Source organism: Anguilla anguilla, chromosome 2 (assembly GCF_013347855.1).
Source record: "Anguilla anguilla isolate fAngAng1 chromosome 2, fAngAng1.pri, whole genome shotgun sequence".
Taxonomy (NCBI): Eukaryota; Metazoa; Chordata; class Actinopteri; order Anguilliformes; family Anguillidae; genus Anguilla; species Anguilla anguilla.
The window spans coordinates 59,780,408-59,801,157 of NC_049202.1; the positions used below are offsets into that span (position 1 = coordinate 59,780,408).

Here is a 20,750-nt window from a genome sequence, read left to right on the forward strand (position 1 = left end):
AGAGAAATGTCATGGTTTTGTGTTTCTGTCTGTTTTTCCTTGTTGGGCCGCCAGATGGCGGCACTTCTGTTTTGTGTCCTGCTCGTTCCCCTGTTAATTGTATTATTGCTTTCAATTATTTTATTATTGTTTCTGATTGTGTCTCGTTGTTCCCACCTGTGTCTTGTTATCCCCTACTTTTCTGGTTTGATTGTTCTTTGAGTTCACCTGTGTCTTGTTACCCCTGTCTATTTAAGTTCTTTGTCCCCTTTGTCATGTGTTAGTTTCTGAATATATGTATTCTGCCTGCTTCGGTCCTGCTTGTGTGTTTCTGTGTTTGTTTTTGGCTTTATGTACCTGCCCGCTTTGTCCTGCTTCCGTTTTGTGTGTGTGGTTCTACCCGTGTACTCTGCCTGCCTGTGTTCTGCCCTGCCCGTGTTTTGAGTTCCTCTTTTCTGTTCTTAGATATTTTGGAGTTTGTGTTTTTGCCTGTCATGGCCTTTTCTGTTCCCTGTTTGTGTTTGCCTTTTTTTGTAGTAAAGTCTTTATTTTCCTTTGTCTCGAGTTTTGTGTTTCACATGATGTTTTCACATGATGTCAACACGCAGTCATTTATTGAAACATATATTTCAAAGTACATTTGTACAGTAAATGCAAAGAAGAAGAAAAAACAGTGGCATAGGACCAACATCCCAAATAGTAAGTGATATTGTTCAGTGGTTTCTTCATGAGCATTGTTCAGACTTCTAAAGGAGGTGACTTCCTTTTTTGATACGTAGAATTAACAGATCTGTAAGACGACTGTTTAACTTCCGTTTAAACCGCCGTATTGGTTTTTTATGTAGGCTGAGGCATTTCTAGATTTTTCTTTTGGTTCCCTGAAGGCTTGTCTTGTGATTACAAATTGGGGATTTTGCCTACAATTGAAATAGCACACCGTGGGTAATGAGCTTGAATCTCACGGACTGCTGAGGGTTTATTTTAGACGACAAGCAGACCCTCCGTGTGCTTTCAGAGAGGACTGTTCATGTAGTTTCTAAAAGAGTACAACGTTTAAAGGGCAAAAAGCCATCCACTGTACTAATGATCTATGTGGATGTAACGGGTCAGCTTGATCCTGATAGTCTGCTGTGACCAATAAGACCTGGAATATATCAGACTGACAGGCATGTGACCAATTAGAAAACGGAGAAGAAAAGGGAAGGGCAAAAAACAGATCTAATGGCTGAAATCCAAGTGACCAATCAAGGCAGGTACAAACAAAGAGGCGGCAGGACACGGGACGCAGATTCATTCATCTGATGCTCCTGAAAACAAATAAAAGCAGAAGCATTTGTGAGACCTGCTGTTATTTTTATATGAATTAAGAAGTAACCAAGGACACACTGACACATTGAAATATTTAGTCAATTTTAGGAGCAGAGCCCTGTCAGCAGGAGAGCAAGTCAAACACGGCACCCAGTGGAATAAGAGCAGAGCCTCACTTGGGACTGCAACCTGTTATTTTAAGATCTAAATCTGCTTCACTAAATACAGCTTTTTCCACCTCATACCCATATTTTTTCACATTTTAGCCATTTAGCAGGTGCTGTTTTCCAGAGTGTAACTTACACAGCTTACACTCTTTTTACATACAATCCTGGATATTTACTGAAGTAATGCAGGTCGAGTACTTTGCTCAGGGGTACAATGGCAGGGCCACACCTGGGATTGATACCAGATCCGGTTCTGTTTGGGCGGCCCTGGGCTGGGGAACCAGCCCACGGAGCATTTACACCAGCAGCCGACTCTGACTCAAACCTTCAACCTCGGTGCCGAGAGGCCAGTTCCTTAACCATCATACTACACTGCCCCCCCCCCCCCCAACACTGTCTCTGCGTGTGCTGCTGGTGAGGGGGGCACAATGCGGGCCGTCCTGTTTCAGGATTTCATGCCAATTTCTTCTCTCATGTAATCAGCCCATTTGATTCCTTGAGATGATTTATTTATAAGGTTATGAAATATAGCTGCAGACTGCACGTGTGTTCTTGCTGCAAGCATTTCACTGTGGCCTGATATAAGAACGGAACCAGTGCCGGTGTATAACGGTGTTTTGAAAACCCAGGATACACTCCTGCCCTCCAGGAATTAAGTTGTGCCTCTCTGTTTCAGTAAAACATATACTGTTCCATGGCTGCCCCATGGTGAATGTTACTGTGATTAGCTGACTGGTCATGACATGGTAATATCAATAATTGCCCACTGTAACATTGTTCTGTGCTCTACAGCGACTGAGTGAGAAAGTGTTTGTGCTCACCCGCGAATGCTAAGGTGTCCTCTCTGGCCACCTTCTCCCCTGAAAGGTAAAAACTGAGTGTTACTGGTGTGTTTCACTGTGAAAGCACCTCACAGTTCACTGTGATTGAGTTTCCTCAATATTTGAGGAGGAGAGTGTACAGATATCCAAACAGGATCAATTAGACCAATAAATCATTCAATCAATCAATCAATGAAATGCTTTTATATATATATATATGTTTGCTGAAGAAATTTTTTTTAAAAACAATAAAATGCTCAGACATCAACAAAATTTGTTTTATGAAGTCTGAAAACATCAAGAGAAATCATATGAAAAATATGTATCCTCCAGTATTCCTAACCAAAGTACAAATTACAGTTACGCTAACCTCAAGCGCATGCATACTACAGCAAGCCAAACCCAGCGACATATTACATACAGCAAGCCAAACCCAACGACATACTACAGTAACAGGCCCAAAGTACATAAAGTACAAGCCCAATACATTTTCAGGTTTGTCTCCAGGTGAAATGAAACCCGTAATTCTGAGCGGAGGCTTACAGGAGATGGGTCCAATGGTCAGGGGATTCTCAAGGGAGATAGAACGGGACACTCTGGACCTGCATGCCTGTGAAGAGAGAGCAACAAAATTTAAGAAAATCTGCACACTGGGACTGTTAGGTCAAGTTCTCTGTACTAGTGGTCAATCTCTTCCCCTCTTCTCTTCACAATATGTAATGGTGGTGGTGTTGAACCCAATAACAGAGAAAGGCAGCCGGAGGCTTGGATTGAGTTGCAAAAAATAATACAGCCTGAGTCAAAACTAATTAGCTCTCGAATTGCCAAAAGGCGAACACATAATCAGAGTTTGTGATGATTATGTCACCCTCTGGCGACCAAATGGAGGCGATGCAGCTTGAATCCTCACACAATACAGGAGGAATACCATTTAGCCACTGCTAACAGTTCATATTTTTCTCAGTGATGTAAGCAGCAAATTCCTTGTTGTAATTGCATTTTCTTTCTGTAATAGAAAGATGACACCTCAGCTCCATGAGGAACTAGGGTTGCCAGATTTACAATTTGTCTAAACCGGACAACATGCGCAGGTGTAAGCTTAATTGCAAACAAGATGGGGAGCTGGGGCTGTTGGAATCAATGGCAGACCGGGGATGGGGAGGGGTGGTTTTGAGACACAATTTTTTTGCGGATTTTTTTCAATCAGTTATTCTGACTGGACATTATATTGTATGATCGGGGCCACAAACTGGACCTGTACAAACAATTTGAAAACCAGACATTCTAGTTGAAAACTGGGCACCTGGAAACCCAAAAAGGAACACAGAACTCACCTGGGAGCAGCCGGCCTGTGTGGGGTCGCACATGCTCAGACTACAGTGCAGGTAGATGTTGTCATAGTCACCAGAGAATAAGTTCACCAAGGCAGTGAAACGGCCGGGGAGAGAGGGTCCGCTGTCCTCCACCTTCACCAGGCGACTGTTGCTAGGACACCTGGCCGGAGGGGCACGAAGGTGGGAAAACGACATTTACAAAACACACACGCACACACTCATACACACATACACACTCTCACACATACACACTCACACACACACAAGCACACAAACACATACACACGCACATTTGCACACACTCACACACACACATGCACACACACATACGTATATTTCCTCATGGTAACATACTTCATATTCCGATTTCACATGCTGAGCTACGCAGACAGTGACTGAGCAACTTTCTGATCTCGCGCAGCTGACACAGACGGATGGCAGATGCCTAATCGACGTGATGTCACTACAGCACCGCAAGGTGGTGGTTTCCCTACTTTTCAAGATGATGCTACAGGAAATTACCCATCACCCCAACCCAGCACTCCTGCAAACACCCGTTTATAATGACCAGGATGACCTGTTGATGATGACTGACCTGTTCTGAATCAGGAAGAAGGGCGCAGGGTGATTTGAGTCAGCAGAGGGCGTGGAGTAGCAGTTTTCCAGAACGACAGCAAACCTATCTGAAGCTGCCTCCTCCACAGACACGCCCACATGGAGGGCGGAGCCAAGGGGCAGGACGACCGCGCCCGCGGAGTAGGGGTCTGTGTAGTTGTCGTTGCGGTAGAGAGCCATGGCTGCGCTGGACCTGGGGCCCACCCCCACCACTGCCCCCTCCACTGACCTAACAAGCACCATGGAATAAAACAAACTAGTTGCATTTCCCCCTGAAAACACGAGCTTGCTGAACTAGACACATTTACTAAAGATGCTCACGAAAAGGGCTCATCTGTAAATAACTTATGAAAACTTTACCTGTCATTATTATTTTGCACAGAAAAAAGGACCACACACAAACGGGGCAGAAGCTTAATTGATACATTATCTACATTGTGAGATTGTTCACTGAGATTCGGTTAATATGGCAATTATTTATTTATTCATTTATTTATTGAGTGCAGTAGTAGTACCAGTAGAAGTAGTAGCTGTAGTAGTAGTAGCAGTAGCAGCAGCAGTAGTAGCAGTAGCAGTAGGAGCAGTAGTAGCAGTAGCAGTAGCAGCAGTAGTAGTAGCAGTAGTAGCAGTAGCAGCAGTAGTAGTAGTAGTAGTAGCAGCAGTAGTAATAGCAGTAGTAGTAGTAGTAGTGATAGAAGCAGCAGCAGTAGCAGTAGTACTAGTAGTAGCATAAATAGTAATAGCAGTAGTAGCAGTAATAGTAAAAGTAGTAGCAGTACTAGTAGTAGCAGCAATAGTAATAGCAGAACAGTAGCAGTAGTACTAGTAGTAGTAATATTGCTCACAAATAGGGACCGACGGCCACATCCAGGCTGGCCTCTGCATCCAGAGGATACACGCAGGAGAATGGAAATCTCTCTGGGATGGAAAAGTTTACACTTCCCACGGCAACAGGGTAAACAAATAAACTGTTGGAATAAATGGCATGGGTGCTGTTTGTCTGTTGGAAAAGGAAAAGGCACGTAATAAGAAGGACTGAAGTAGAACAGTCACGTGAGAGATTTATTTTTTATGAAAACCAAGCAATTAATGTGAGCGATTAAAGCACATATTGTGTGTATATATATGCATACAGTATATTGCCACTGCAAAGAAAAGGGTTGTAGCACATATTCTTTGCTCTGTTGAATTTGTTTCACACCAATGATTGGCGGTAAGGGCATGGCCTTACCCTCAGCTGGGTCCCGCAGCTCCCCACTCTGCGAACCACCGAAAACCAGAAAATGCCGTTGTGGTGCACATACGCGGTGCAGCGGAAGTTAGCCAGGTGTGCGCTCGACGGGTCCAGCCCTGCATCTTGCAGGTGAGCTCTGCGTAACCCAAACTGCATGGTGCTCTGCCCACACACCAGCTCTGGGGTGTGCGACTCTGGACGATGAAAAGAGATGCTTTTTTTTTTTTACATTACATTTCAGGCATTTAGCAGACGCTCTTACCCAGAGCGACATACACAACTTTTATTTTTTACATAGCATTTATATTGTATCCAATTACACAGCTGGATATATATATTTGTAAGCTAACATTGGAATTTCGCTATGGGATCACTGAAGTATCTGTCTATCTATCTATCTATCGATCTCTTTTTTCTGAATCTCAGCTTTTTAGTTTACTAATAAATAAATAGATAAATGAATTGATGGCTGTGTGAAACATGGAAACTGGATATTTAATTACAGCTTTTTTTGTTGATAATTTTGAATATAGACAGACAGCTTAAGCAGGTGAAATTAACAGCAACAAAAAACTGAATTGCGGGGCAGTTTTGTGCCAAGCACACAAGTCCCATTTGTAACAGGCAGCAGTGAAACTAAAATGTTTTCATTTTCCTCTTACCTGCGCAAACCACACCAGCATCTTCATTGTGACCACAGTTGTGTACCCCAAACCCAGGGTGTGGGCACTCTGACAGAGAGGATTCACTCCCAGAGCACATCACATCATCCAACCAGATGGGCCCGCTGCCCTGTCCAAAGTGGGCGAAGTTTGGAGCAGCCAGAGCTCTGCCACAGCCCACCTGTCTACACACCACCTCAGCGTCGTTTATGTCCCAGAAGTCATCACACACCGTTCCCCACTGGCCATCATGGTAGATCTCCACTCTGCCAGAGCACTGATTTTGCCCATCCACCAATCTGATCTGGGAACTGTCTGTATAAAACATATTTGTAAAAAGGAAAATAAATAAGAAAGAAGAAAACCCATGAAAAGATTCGCATCCTTGGGTGATAATGAAGACTTTCCTTTACATCAGCAAATAAATTCTACGGTTTCCCATTTTTCTTAAGCAAATGTTTCTTCGTCCATTTTTTTTTTTCAGAAAAATATGACGATATAATAAAATGCTTAAAAATATAATCAGTAATCATATTGAGCTGACATCGAGCTTTATTAAAAAAAGGGGTAGATGTAGTTTTGCAAAATAATTTTAATATATAATTTTGCAAAACACAATTACAACTTAAAGAACAAAACAGCAAAAAGTAAAGCAACGTTTGTCAGTACAAATTAACAAATGCAATAATGCAAAAAACCGTGAATAGGCCTACAACGAAAGATTCCAGTACTTTTGGTCATTCAGATTGACAACAATTCTGTCCAATCAGGAACGAAACGGTCACTACCTACTTTCCCGGTTTGTGGAAGGTTGACTTGTTGAGTGTTACAGTTTGTAGTCCTAAAACCCGAAAGTAAATTCTTATTTTTGAGTCATGGGTTCCCTCGGCAGATTTCTAATGCTTTTTTCCTCTTAGGGATTTCGTTTTCTGCCGAAAACAAGGTAGCCTATTTGATGAACGTAAGCCTAAGAGAGTTTCACGTTTTGTTCTACGGGATAAATTACATCCATTAATATCTCAAACGTGAATTTCGAAGCTGTAATGTGCTTTTAAAAAGTAAGTTGCTAACAAGTTGCTATATTGAAATTACAACAATGGTCGCATTTTTGCAACTGCCTTAACGGTTTCGAAATTCACGGTTGAGATATTAATGGATGTAATTGGATGTAAAACGTGAAATTGTTTTAGGCATACCTTACCCACAGACCTTATTTTCGGCAGAAAACTAAGTCCCTATGGGAAAAAAATTATTGGAACTCTGCCGAGGGAACCAGTGGCGGAACAAACCTCCGGGTTAACCTACAAAAGGACGTCATGACTAACACTACTGCGGTTTTTTTGTGTGTGAATTTTTCCATTTCTTTCGACAAATGTTATTTTGTTTTACCTTTTGTTGTTGTGTCTCTAAACTGTAATTGTGTTTACTAAATTATATTGTGGTTTCAGATGTGTTTCAGATTTTGTTTTGTGAAAAGTCATTGTGTTTCTAAGTTTGTTGTGTTTTTTGAGTTGAATTTTTAAAATGTATTATTTTTGTGTTCTTGTCAGATTTGCTAATTTGTCTTGCCCTTCATGGCCACCGAAGGTATGTCCTCTTGTTCATCTTTATAACAGTCAACTGAAGGTAATTAAGAAAACGTGACAGACGATCTCCTACCTGAGCAAACCACACCAGCGTCTTCATTGTGAACACAGTTGTGTACCCCAAATCCCGGGTGCCGGCACTGTGCCAGGGTGGATTCATTTCCAGAACACCTCACATCATCCAACCAAATGGGCCCACTGCCCTGTCCAAAGTGGGCAATGCCTGGGGCAGCCACAGCTGTGCCACAGCCCACCTGTCTACACACCACCTCAGCGTTTTCTATCTCCCAGAAGTCATCACACACCGTCCCCCATTGGCCATCATGGTAGATCTCCACTCTGCCAGAGCACTGATCACTTCCATTCACCAGTCTGATCTGGGCACTGGCTACAACACACAGGTGAAAAGACCAAACTTAGAGGTGTTTTTTTTTTTTTTTTAACTGCGAGATAGATTCAGATGCTCTGAGCTTTTTCACCCACCCTGTATCTCACACCTCCAGTTCACTTTGTCCTCACTCACACAGGTTTCACCTTCTCCACAGGTACCACACACTGCGGTGTTGACATCTAAAAGAGGACAGATTGCATTTTAGGCAGTGAGCAGTTAGACATTTAAGACATTGAGCAGTCACTTATGTAGAATGACTTATACAGCTTGGATTCTTTTTCACATACAGTTCATTTATAGCTGAATATTTACTGAAGGAATTCAGTGAGAGGCAATGTCGGTTTGTACTGTGGATTCAAATTAACAACTGTAAAATAGCATTTTTCCTAATGTGCTTTTCGTGTTTGAAAATACAATGTGGAATTCTGTGTGTCTTCCAGAAAAAGTCTACACACCACCTCAGCGTTGCTTATGTCACCAGAAGTCATCACACACAGTTGGTGATATCCTGTGCTTCGTACGACAAGATAATGGAACTTGTGCTGGCTAAATTCCAAACCTCTGTCGTCATGTTTCCACTGTTTACCATAAATGGACTTCCAAACCATGAATGTTCCAAACCAGCCAAAAGCAATACTACCTCAACTCAAATTGCAAAGCAAGACATCATCACCATCAATTATTCTTGTATTAGGAACTAGTATCCAAATGAATTATTGGAAAAGAACATATAGACCCCATATATTCTGTTAGGTGTTTCGCTGCAGTAAGATATAATGGGTTGTTTCGATAATGGATGCTGATTATGCAATATGCTCATTATGCAATAACAAATAACACATCTATGAATCTGCTTGATCTTGGGTAAAGTTTTACCTTAAACCTGTTAACACGATACCACTGGATGTTTACTGAAGAATGTCTGCTGAATTGCTGTGCTCAGTAATTTGTTTATCATTCCATGCACAAGTAACCATACCTGCACAGTAGGCCAAAGAACAGGCAGATGTGTCGACAAACTTATAGACAAAGAAATTTCCAGGACAGGCCTTGACGTGGATCTGGTTGGACTGAAACCAACAACAGTCATGGTTCCACTTCCCGCAGACGCGGCTCCTGACGATTCCATCCGTCAGTTCTGGGTGGCGGTCTGGGAGCCAGAGCGGAGCGTGGGTCCCGCACATGCTCATCTCTACGCACCTCTCCGGCATCTGCACGCTGGCATTCCCCAGGAACAGGCGGTACCAGCCTTGCCAGTTGCCTGTTCTGTCACACGACGCCCTGCCTGACATCCTGTGGTCAGTGGCTCGCCACGGATCATCCAACACCGAGTAGTGCCGGCAGGGGTCCAGGCATCGGCGGACGCCATTAATGAGGAGGCAGTCCTGTCCCGCGGGGCAGGTCACGCCGCCGCAGCCGAACGACACAGACCGCTGGTCCGAGCTCGGGTCGGAACCGGGGTCGGAACGCTGGTGGGAGTCCGGGTCGGAATCGGGTCGGGCGCTCGGGTCCGCGCCGGGCTCCTGGAGTTTCCCCTCCCTGGGCATCACGCAGCCGAATGAGCCGGGCGTGTTCTCGCAGACCAGAGGGGAGGTGCAGGCCTCGGGGGAGGTGCACTCGTCCGTGTCCACGCATCCTTGCTCCGAGGACCAGCGGTAGCCGGGGTGGCTGCAGCACGCGGCGGCGCCGTCGCAGGCCGTGCGGTTGTAGCAGGAAATGCCGTCTCCCACGAAGCCGGCCGCGCAGCTGCATGTCGGGGTCACGTTTTGGGCCCCCTGAGAGCTCTGGCATGCTGCGTCCATGCTGCACGCCTCGCAGTCCGTCACCAGCAAAGCTGCAAACGCAACGACAGCCCTGAACATCACCTGTATCAAAGACTCACTTAGTAGTGGAAAAAATGTGTTTTTAAACATTTTCGAAGTCTGGAAACCTCTAATGTTGACGTTCAAACGCTACAGTATATATGTTAGTTTGGGAGCGTTACAAAACACGACTATGAGATGGTACCAATCTCGGTCCATATAACTCGAACAGGAGCAGACAACTGGAATTCAAATGAGAGTAAATTGCTCAGATTGCTCAGCTTCATTTTTCCAAAGTTTGTCTATTTTCGAGGTGACTACAGAGCTGTTTTTCATCACCCTGTTCACAGCCCTCTAACAAAGAGCTGACTGACGACTCTATTTTCTTTGCATGTTAGCTGGAAGAATCTGATCATGTAAAGGCAGAGGTGAGATTCTGCATTACCATACCAGTGCTATCAGCCGTGATGGCCAATATCAAGAAGAACAGCAACGCAGCTCTTGAAGTCATCGTTCCAAGACCAGTGACTCAGCAAAACCTTTCAGAAAACAAAAACACAAAGGTAACTGAATGTAACTAAAATGTCCAAAGAATATATTGTAAATAATATTTTGTACATAGTCCCTGAAATTTACTGGAGCAAAAGTAATTGGTCAGCTGGCTGCTCAGCTGTTTCTTGGCCAGCTGTGTGTCTTTTCACACAGAAGAAAACAAACAGAAATTCAGGAGTTGATGCTAGGTGTGGAATTTGGTTTTGGAGTCAGTTATTGTTGCTCTCAACTCAACAAAAAAAAGAAGTGTCGATTCTAGTAAAGCATCATGAGGCTGAAAAATAAGAATAAATTGATCAGAGACATACCCAAAATACTGGATGTGACAAAATCAACTGTTTAATACATTGTGAAGATGCAAAAACACACTGGTGCTCAGTATGCTCAGTAATAGCAAATAACTGGTAGACCATAGAAGGCCACTGTAATGGATGACCAACAGATACTTTCAATTGTTAAGAAGAACCACTTTTCAACTGTTGAACCCATCAAACCACCGAACCCCCGCCACCCTCATTTGTGAAACACAGTGGAGGTAGTGTTATAACTTGGCCATGTATAACTGGCTCATTTGTCTTCATTGTTGATGATGTGACTGCTGACGGCAGCAGAAGGATGCATTCTTGCATGTAGAGAAACATCTTATCCATTCAGATCCAATTAAATGCCTCAAAACTTAATGGACGGCACTTCACCAGCAAAATTGCCCCAGAAACAAATGGGAACTGAAGATTTTAAGCTTATATGCATTGTTTCATTTGTACAACAATTTGCTGGTGTACAGACCCAAAACAACAAGAACTGTGTCATCGTCCCAATACTTCAGCATTTAATTATATGTACATATTAAAGTGCAGAAGTATTGGGGCAATGACACATTTCTTGTTGTTTTGGCTCTGTACACTTGCAAATTGTTATATATATATATATAAACAGCAATAATTTCTACATACTGTGAAGTGATGCAATATTTATCTATTTTAGTTATCTATTCAATATCTATTTAGATTATTTCATTTCTGCAAGGATAAATGGGTTTCATTTCACTTTGTTTTTGTGTTCTGAATTCTAACTACTCTAATTTAACTTACACATTTTCCTATAACATATCACTAATCCCTTGATACAATTTGTAAAGAATATATGATGATTACCATTCACTTACCAATCGGTTGCACAAGGTGATCTGATGTGTGATTTAAAGCTTGGGTTTATATACCTCCTGCAGTCGATATAAAGGTTGAGGACATTTCTAGGAAGTAATCAGGAGATGCAAGCCATCATAAACATTCACTGAGCATGATGTTGGTCATATAGTTATTGATCAACATACCTCATAGTGTAATCTACAGATCCTTTTTTTATCCAACTGAAATTACACAAAAAAATCTAGGTTACTCAAATCCATAAAACAAATGTCTTACTGGAAAGTCTAATAAAAAATTAAACATTATAAAGAGGTTAGACGAGTGTTTGAACTCACAGCTTACATAACCAAAAGGAGCAGAGAAGTGAGTTTTGGGAATGTACCTATTCTTCTGTCATTCTCCTCTGACCTCTGCCATCAACAAGGCATTTTCGCCCAGAGAACTGCCGCTCACTGGATATTTTGTCTTTTTCAGACCATTCTCTGTAAACCCTAGAGATGGTTGTGCGTGAAAATCCCAGTAGATCAGCAGTTTCTGAAATACTCAAACCAGCCGGTCTGGCACCAACAACCATGCCACGTTCAAAGTCACTTAAATCACCTTTCTTCCCCATTCTGATGGTTTGAACTTCAGCAGATCGTCTTGACAATGTCTACATGCTTAAATGCATTTAGTTGCTGCCACGTGATTGGCTGATTAGATATTTGCGTTAACGGGTGCAGTTTGCAGTTGAACAGGTGGACCTAATGAAGTGGCCGGGAAGTGTGTATATATATATATATATATATATATATATATATATGATTTATATTGGATCGCGCAGAAATCTACTGGATTTAACTGAAATTAAGAATAGTTATTCAATCAAATGCTCTATAAACTGGATGGCTGTCAATGTTATAGTTCATATCTGATCACCCCAGCCGCAGACTGTTTGCCCTCCTTCCCTCTGGGACGCGCTACAGGAACCTCCTTTCTAAGACCAGCAGGTTTAGGACCAGCTTTCTCCCCTCAGCTGTCACCTTGCTGAACACTGCACCACGGTGACAGCCCCCCCACCCGGGATACCCCCCCTGGACCCCCCAGCCCCCCAGCCCCCCCCCCCACTCAATTTACTCCAATGGCTGAACCTTGCACTGCCGCACCTTGCTGATAATATATTTAATATATTTATACCTATCCACTGTCTAGACTGTTTATAACTGTCTATACTGTTTATACCGCATTGCATTCATATTTATCATATTGTATTCATATTTATTCACTGTCATACTCTATATACCTTATCTTTTCATTCCATATTCTATATTTATATTATACATATGTACATACACCTTACTGCACTTTACTGCTTCTTTTGCACTTTTGGTTAGATGCTAACTGCATTTTGTTGTCTCAGTATGTGTACGTGCAATTACAACAATAATAAAAACTATTGCTAACCCCAGGCAACTGTTTTCAATTTTCTCCTCTCTCCTCAGTAAACCCTCACCTCCAACTCAGACCTCCCTTACTGCTGAAGACTTCGCAGCCTTCTTCGAAGCAAAGGTCACACTCATCCGCAGCTCCCTTGACCCTCCCGACTCCCCACCCTTCCCTCCCCCCATCCCCTCTATGACCCTCCCCACATTCTCCACCTTCTCCCCACTCTCTCTCCCTGATGTCTCCCAACTCTTGCTCTCCCACCGTCCCACCACCTGTGCCCTTGATCCCCTCCCCTCTACCCTCCTCCAGCTGATCTCACCAGAGATCATCCCCTTCATCGCCCACCTGATTAACTCCTCCCTGACTTCTGGCACCTTCCCGTCATCTTTCAAAAGAGCCCACATCACCCCCATTCTGAAGAAACCAACACTGGACCCCTGCCTCACCCAGAACTACAGACCGGTATCCCTTCTTCCATTCCTATCTAAAACTCTCGAACGTGCTGCGTCCAACCAACTTTCCTCTTTTCTTTCTAAACATAACCTCCAAGACCCTCAGCAGTCTGGTTTCAGACCCGGTCACTCGACGGAGACTGCCCTGCTCTCCGTCACTGAGTCTCTCCACGCAGCACACGCAGCATCCCGTTCATCTGTCCTAATTCTTCTTGACCTCTCAGCTGCCTTCGACACCGTTGACCATCCTACACTTCTGTCTTCCCTGACAGAATTGGGAATTTGCGGACCAGCCCTCAACTGGATTGCGTCCTATCTCTCCGGCCGCTCCTTCCAGGTTGCCTGGGCCGGTGCAGTATCAGCTCCTCGTCCCCTCACAACTGGGGTCCCTCAGGGCTCTGTCCTTGGTCCCCTCCTCTTTTCTCTGTATACTAGGTCCCTTGGCCCTGTTATTGCCGCCCATGGCATGTCATATCATCTCTATGCAGATGATATTCAACTTTTCTACTCTTTCTCTCCCACAGACACTCAGGTCTCCGATCGCATATCCGCCTGCCTGAGTGACATCCAGAGCTGGATGACCAAACACCAGCTCAAGCTCAACACAAGCAAAACGGAACTTCTCCATATTCCTTCTCTTACCTCTCCCACTTCTCATCTGCCCATTTCTTTAGGAGTCACTCCCCTACACCCTTCGCAGAGTGCCCGAAATCTTGGAGTTGTGCTGGACAACAGGCTGGCACTCTCTGAGAATATCGCGGCAACCACCCGGTCGTGCAGGTTCATCCTGTACAATATCCGCAGAATAAGACCACTCCTCACCAATTATTCCACACAGCTCCTGGTCCAGGCCATGATACTGTCACGTCTGGACTACTGCAACTCCCTCCTGGCTGGCCTCCCAGCATCAGCCACCAGACCCCTTCAGCTCATCCAGAATGCAGCAGCACGTCTGGTTTACAACCTCCCTCGTGACTCCCACGTCACTCCCCTCCTCATCTCCCTCCACTGGCTACCAGTGCAAGCTCGCATCCGGTTTAAGACACTGGTGCTTGCTTTCCAAGCAGTCAAGGGGTCAGCTCCTGGTTATCTGCAGAAGATGATCAGACCCTACAAGCCGGCCAGATCGCTCCGATCGGCTACTACAGGGCGGCTGATTCCTCCCCCTACACGAGCAGCAACAAGGTCTCGACTCTTTGCAGTTCTGGCCCCACGATGGTGGAACGATCTTCCAGTGGAGGTCAGAACAGCAGAGTGTCTGAGCACCTTCAAACGGAAACTCAAGACGCACCTCTTCTCTGTATACCTCTCTCCTCTTCCCTAAACCCTCTCCCATAACTATTTAAAAAAAAAAAAAAAAAAAAAAAATTTTTTTTTTTTTTGGTTCAGACTATCTTGTTTTTCCTTACTGTATGCTACTATAGTAAAGGCTTTTATCTGCATTTTATTCAATGGACTTAAGTGGACTTGATCCTGAGTTTGGTTACACTGTTGTAAGTCGCTCTGGATAAGAGCGTCAGCTAAATGCCTATAATGTAATGTAATGTAATGTACAATAAAGTTGAATCTAATCTAATCTAATCTAATCTGAGTAGCACTATTGACAATAAGGCGTCACAGGATCATCCTATACATTCAGAATTTCTTAATCCATTTTGAGGAAGGGAACTTAGCCATTTTAAAGTGTTCTGAAAACTAGAGACAAAAGAGCAAATTAAATTAAGTTAGACAATAGCTATTGCATGGAGAGCAGTGTGGTTTAATGACTGGGCTTGTAACTCAGTGGTAGTTGGTTGGACTGCCTTTGTATCTTTGAGCATGGTAGTTAAGATGAATTGCTTTAGTAATCCAGTTGTATCATTCAATTTTATGTCAAATGCAATCTGAATGAGTCACTCCAGATAAGAGTGACTGCTAAAATAATGTAATGTCATGCGAGCCATACACAGACCTGCCAACCTGCACCCATTTTGTGTACCAACCACGCAATTCTTGGTCAAAATACGCATGTACGAAATGCCAACTGAAACACCGCAACAACAAAAAAAATTCTAATTTAATTACGGAAAACAATCAATCAATACAAAACAATACCGTACATTTATTCGGTATTTAAACTACATCCCTCGGATTGGACCAGATGCGACCTTGTGCTTGTGGTTCTGTAACCCCCTCCCCGACCCACTCAACATCCACTGATACACAGCGGTACGTGATTATCAACCGAGGCGTAACGCTGCATTGCTGAGGTGAAATGAGAAGTGGGAGAGTAATAATCAAGCACAAAAATGTGACCGTAATGTTAACATATAAAACGTTAAAACATGCTCGGTAACTTTACGTGATGATGCATTGAAAGGGGTATATCCTAACGAGATAAATTTGTGTATATAGTTAGCCGTAGTAGTAGCTCGCATACGATTTAGCCTCGTTACGAGACGGCTACGGTGTGAATAACTGATGGAATTATTTAGCTGCAGTAACTCAAACGCCACGGAGACCCCCTGTTCTAAATTTGAATCGCGCACACTCTGTTGGAGCAAAAATTATCAGGCGCAATGGCCGTACCTCCGCCTCTCAAAACTTCCGCACCATGCATTTTGCACATTGTGCATTTATGATTTTGACATTAGCCACCAAGAAGCTTCATGTAATAATTTAGCTAAATCTCTAGTTACAAAGGCCTACATTCCTAGATAATTTTTCAATTGAATACTTTTTTTCATTAGCCCTATATGATGTGTGCCTATATAAGCTGATTCAATTATTTAATTATTAAATAAAAATGGAAATCGTGAACAGAAACTTGGTTTTATTCATAAATGACAGTGTTTTACATCTCAACATAAGTTTTTTTTTTTTTTTTTTTACATTACAACATAAGTTTCTGTAAATATTTGAAAATTAAAACGTTACAATATACAAAATAAATTATTTCCATTTTTATTAAATAATTAAATGCAATTCACTTATGGTTATCAGTTTGTATAAGCACACATATCATATAATGCAATATTAATCATGAAAAAAATGGTTTTAAGCAGGTGTACTCAAACTTTTGACTTGCAAGTATATCATAATATAGCCCAGTGCAGTGCAAGTGATATTTTAGAATCAGGTCAAATTATACAATTTTGCCTGATCACTTCTACATTCAAAACTAGAATTATGAAGAAAGGCGTGTGTGTGTGTGTGTGTGTGTGTCTTGCAGACTGTCGTGTGCAAAGCGAAGTGGTGTGAAAGCATGTGAACTAAGCATTACACTGACTATTGTGGTACTCAAAATATTTTCCCAAGGTGGTCAGGTTACATTTCCACCTGTTACGTCCCAAATCTCCCCCCCCGACAGAATAACAAGCACAACAAGAATGGGAACAACATAACATCCCTTGTGCCCATAACAAAACAAAGTGCAAAAGAAACTTCCCCCAACATACTATAAACAAATCATGTTATTATAAAGACACAAAAACTAAACTAGACTAACAAGTCTTCCACAGGTTTCCTACTGTGACATAAAACCCGACCAAAACGTCCACATATAAAGAAACTGAACATTCTCCATCCTAACACTGGCAAAATCCCAATCAGACATAAAGAATGCTCTGTAAAGACACAATGCAACATGAGTAGTGTTCAATGTCCACCCCTGGACCAGAAACTTACAATCCATATCCTGAACTCGAACGAACATACCACCTGTGATTTTAACAATAGAGATTAGATTACAGGCAGGGGGAGGAAAAGAGATTTATCTACATTTCATAAAAATAAATTTCATCACATATTATTCAGAAACCCACCTTCAAACATTGATAAGGATTTTTTTAACAGGCTACAGCACAGTTTGATGGGAATGAAAATAAACAAACAAAGTCCATGCAAGTTAAAGGGGCACGCAATCTTTTCATATGCAATAAGTGACCAATTAGGTCCATACATACAATAAATGATGTGCAATATACAGCTGCAATAAACAATAGTTTATAAAATGCATTCTATCCCAGTGCCCACACACATATCATTTAATAACTCTGCCAATCATTTATTTATATAATCCATGTGAGGAGTGTAAACAATGGTTCATAGATAGTATTAGAGCATTTGTTTTTTATGAAACATATCATTTATGTAAATAGTTTCTTTTTTTAAAACTTACAAAGTGCAAGAGTGAAAGGATTATCACTGAAGACTAAATTTAAAAATTTAAGGCAGAATTACCATGCATAGTTTAATTTTGGTTTCACTTATTCCTTTTTCAAACTGCATACAGTGACAAAATTTAATTATACCTGTAATTCTGACAGCTAGATTGACCACCTATCACGCATTGGGAAGATGCTCTTATTCTCCGCAGTTATTAGCCTTCAATGGCCACAGGCAGTGGCCACTTTTGTCTGACTATGCCATCCAGGTCAGAGGTCCAAACGCTTAAGTTTCACAAGGCAGGTTAGCACTAGTGTGTCAGCATTGCATAACTACGATGACCAGACACTGCATACAATAAAGGATGTTTATAGCAATATTGGATAAGACAGCAATGAACCATACAATAAAATGCTGTACATCTGGGTAAAGTATAACCCCATGAAAGTGAAATAAAAAAGCAGTGGATTTAAAAGTAAAGCCACACACACACACTATCTGCTGTGGATAGAGCCAACAACATCTCCCCATAGCAAGACAAGAAATAGTTTTGAACGCAAGGTCTTACCTGTGACTTTTAGGTTACAAGACCAGCTGCTTACCCATTATACTACACTGCCGCCCAAGCCAGTATAGTATCTGTTGGCCATAAATCCTCTTTTCTTGAAATAACTAAAGGAGTCCCTCAAAGCTCCATCCTGAGTCCTGTGTTACTTTATTTACAATTTATATTAATAATTGTTCATATGTTTAATCCACTCAAATTGTAATTTTTTGGAAATAAATGTATCATTAGAAATGGCATCGTATTTCCTGGTACATTTAAAACATGTACAAATGTGTTCAAATAATCCACTTATATACTGATGACACAATTCTTTAATGCCATGCCCCCACCCTTGCCAAACCTTTTGAATGCTTCAGAATGCTTTTAATTATATTCAGTCATGCCACACTTTTTCATCTGCAGCCGGTCCTTAATGCAGGCAAAACTAACTGCCTAGTGTTTCTCATTCTCAGTCCATTGATGATTTGAAAATCACCACTCTTGATGGTATGCATTGAAACAGTATTTGGCTATAAATACCTTGGGATCAGGCTTGATGATACGTTTAGTTTTAAATTGCATATAGATAAATTAATCACTTTTATTTCAGGAATAAATGTTTTTTTAGTTATAAAATCGAGAGGAAACTCATTTTAGACACTTTTGTCCCCCATTTTATATTATGGAGACATACTTTACATGCATGCTTCCTTCTCTACATTACATGTCTTGGACACAATTTACCATAGCGACTTGTGCTTAATTTCTGGTGCGAAACTATTAGCCCATCATTGTTTGCTATATAAATGGTCTGGGTTAACGTCATTACATCTGTGTAGATTGATCTACTGGTATATATTTATTTATAAAACAATAATTGGTCCATTTTCTTCATACTTCAACTGTCTGCTGAATAGACATACACATAGTTATCACCTCCGCTCTAGTGATGTGATACTCTTTAAAGTCCCTCGTCCCTCTACTGAATTTGTTGAAGAGTGCAAGTTAGGTATCAGATATTTTGCACCTTACAAGTTTAAAGTTTAAGTTCTTAAACTTGACAAACTACTTTTAATTGCTGTCTTTAAACAGACAATGCAAGACTCAGTGACTGAAATATGCTCCTGCTTTTAACCTCTGTTCTGCTTTTTACTTCCTGCTACACTGCTGTCTCACTCTCCATCTGCTGTTTGGAACTCATTTGTCTGCTGTCTTGGGTAACTTTGTGTTTTATGGCAGGTCTTCCTGCATGTGAAACATCGCTGAATTCTGAAAGCAATCAAATTTTTCACGTTTATTTCTGGTAATATCATGAATGTTTGGAATGTTGTATGACAGTATAACATGGTCCAAAATGTTGCTGGTTTCTCATAATCCAAATCTGTCGTTTTCCAGAAATGAAGCTGCTTAGTTTCAAAAATCAAAAAAGAATGTTCCTAAACTGGTTATGATCATTTTTCAAATAAGCATGTTTACATGTACCAGGAAATACAATGGCATTTAAAATAATTAATTTATTTCCAAAAATTACGTTTAAAAATATTTCACACCCCGTTTTCAGTTTTTTTGCCCATTCTACTTTTGCAAGGCTAACGCTACCGAGTTGTGATACCTGTGAAAATCTGGGGGGATATTTGATAATGCCTCCAGAGAGAATCTTTCAAGGTACCACAGATCGCTCAGCCTGTGCATATGGACTGACCTCTAATTTAAACCACAAATGTTTGATTGGGTTAAATGCATATAGCTTCGCTGTCCATTAAATACAGCAAAACCTCTTGCTCCCCCTGAAACGTGGTACCAGACTGCTTAGCAACATCGTTGTTTTGAATTTGAGGGTTGTGTCACCAGAGTGTGTTGTCGGTGTGACCTGCTACAAGGCCTTTGCTTTACGACACCTTACTGTGCTTCACTAGAGAACTAGCCACTATGCCACATGCTAAACATATGGATTAAGGAGAGAAGTGCACTTTGAGATGACTCACATAGATGACATCTAAACTCCACTTCCAGCCCCGTGCGCCTGTTTGATACATAGCACGTGCATTTATGGGGCAGAAAACCTCATTCTACCTGTGTCTGAAACAAGTCACAAAAGGCTCAATACGTCAGGCCTAGGTTTCTGTGTTTAGCTTGAAAATAGACATAGACATTGATATAATATGATTTCAATATGTACACATTTGGGGTGGATGGAGATGACACTATTTGTATTTGAACCTGTATTTGTTCAACCAACAAAATTATTTGCATTTGTATTTGTATTTGGATAGAAACCGGAAGTGGGCGTAACACAGAAGCTGTATTAAATGCCAAGATTTTTACCATGATGATCAATGGCACTGCTATGGTTGAGAAATTAAAGCATTAAAGTGATGGTTCTACAATGACGTCAAAAATAATTGAGTTTAACAACTGGTGGGGGGGAGGGTTATTACCAAAGGGGGGCCAGATTGAAAAAGTATGTGATAGGTAATTTAATGAATATAAAGGTGTCACAATTCTTCTTAATGAAAACTGATATGTTGTAGGCTTTATTACGCAGCAGCTGGTATCATGGCAAGCATTTCAAGCGTTGGAG

The 20,750-nt window shown here is 41.8% G+C and overlaps 1 protein-coding gene across 3 annotated transcripts; it reads right to left on the bottom strand.

Moving 5' to 3' along the window:
- Positions 1-571: 571 nt before the first annotated feature.
- Positions 572-17,425, bottom strand: LOC118219854 (uromodulin-like). Of its 3 annotated transcripts, XM_035403334.1 has the most exons (14): positions 17,280-17,424; positions 11,617-11,703; positions 10,350-10,438; positions 9,077-9,931; positions 8,190-8,276; positions 7,780-8,094; positions 6,121-6,435; positions 5,456-5,652; positions 5,070-5,224; positions 4,205-4,453; positions 3,610-3,769; positions 2,819-2,885; positions 2,276-2,314; positions 572-1,286 (listed from the first exon to the last, which is right to left on the bottom strand). In XM_035403334.1, the coding sequence occupies exons 3-14, from the start codon at positions 10,408-10,410 to the stop codon at positions 1,270-1,272; spliced, it is 2,517 nt and encodes an 838-aa protein (XP_035259225.1). In that variant the 5' UTR covers positions 10,411-10,438; positions 11,617-11,703; positions 17,280-17,424; the 3' UTR covers positions 572-1,269. The 3 variants fall into 3 exon arrangements, with proteins under 3 accessions (XP_035259225.1, XP_035259227.1, XP_035259226.1); XM_035403336.1 differs by lacking the exon at positions 11,617-11,703 and having other exon boundaries at positions 17,280-17,425; XM_035403335.1 differs by lacking the exon at positions 17,280-17,424 and having other exon boundaries at positions 11,606-11,724.
- Between the last annotated feature and the right edge of the window lie 3,325 nt (positions 17,426-20,750).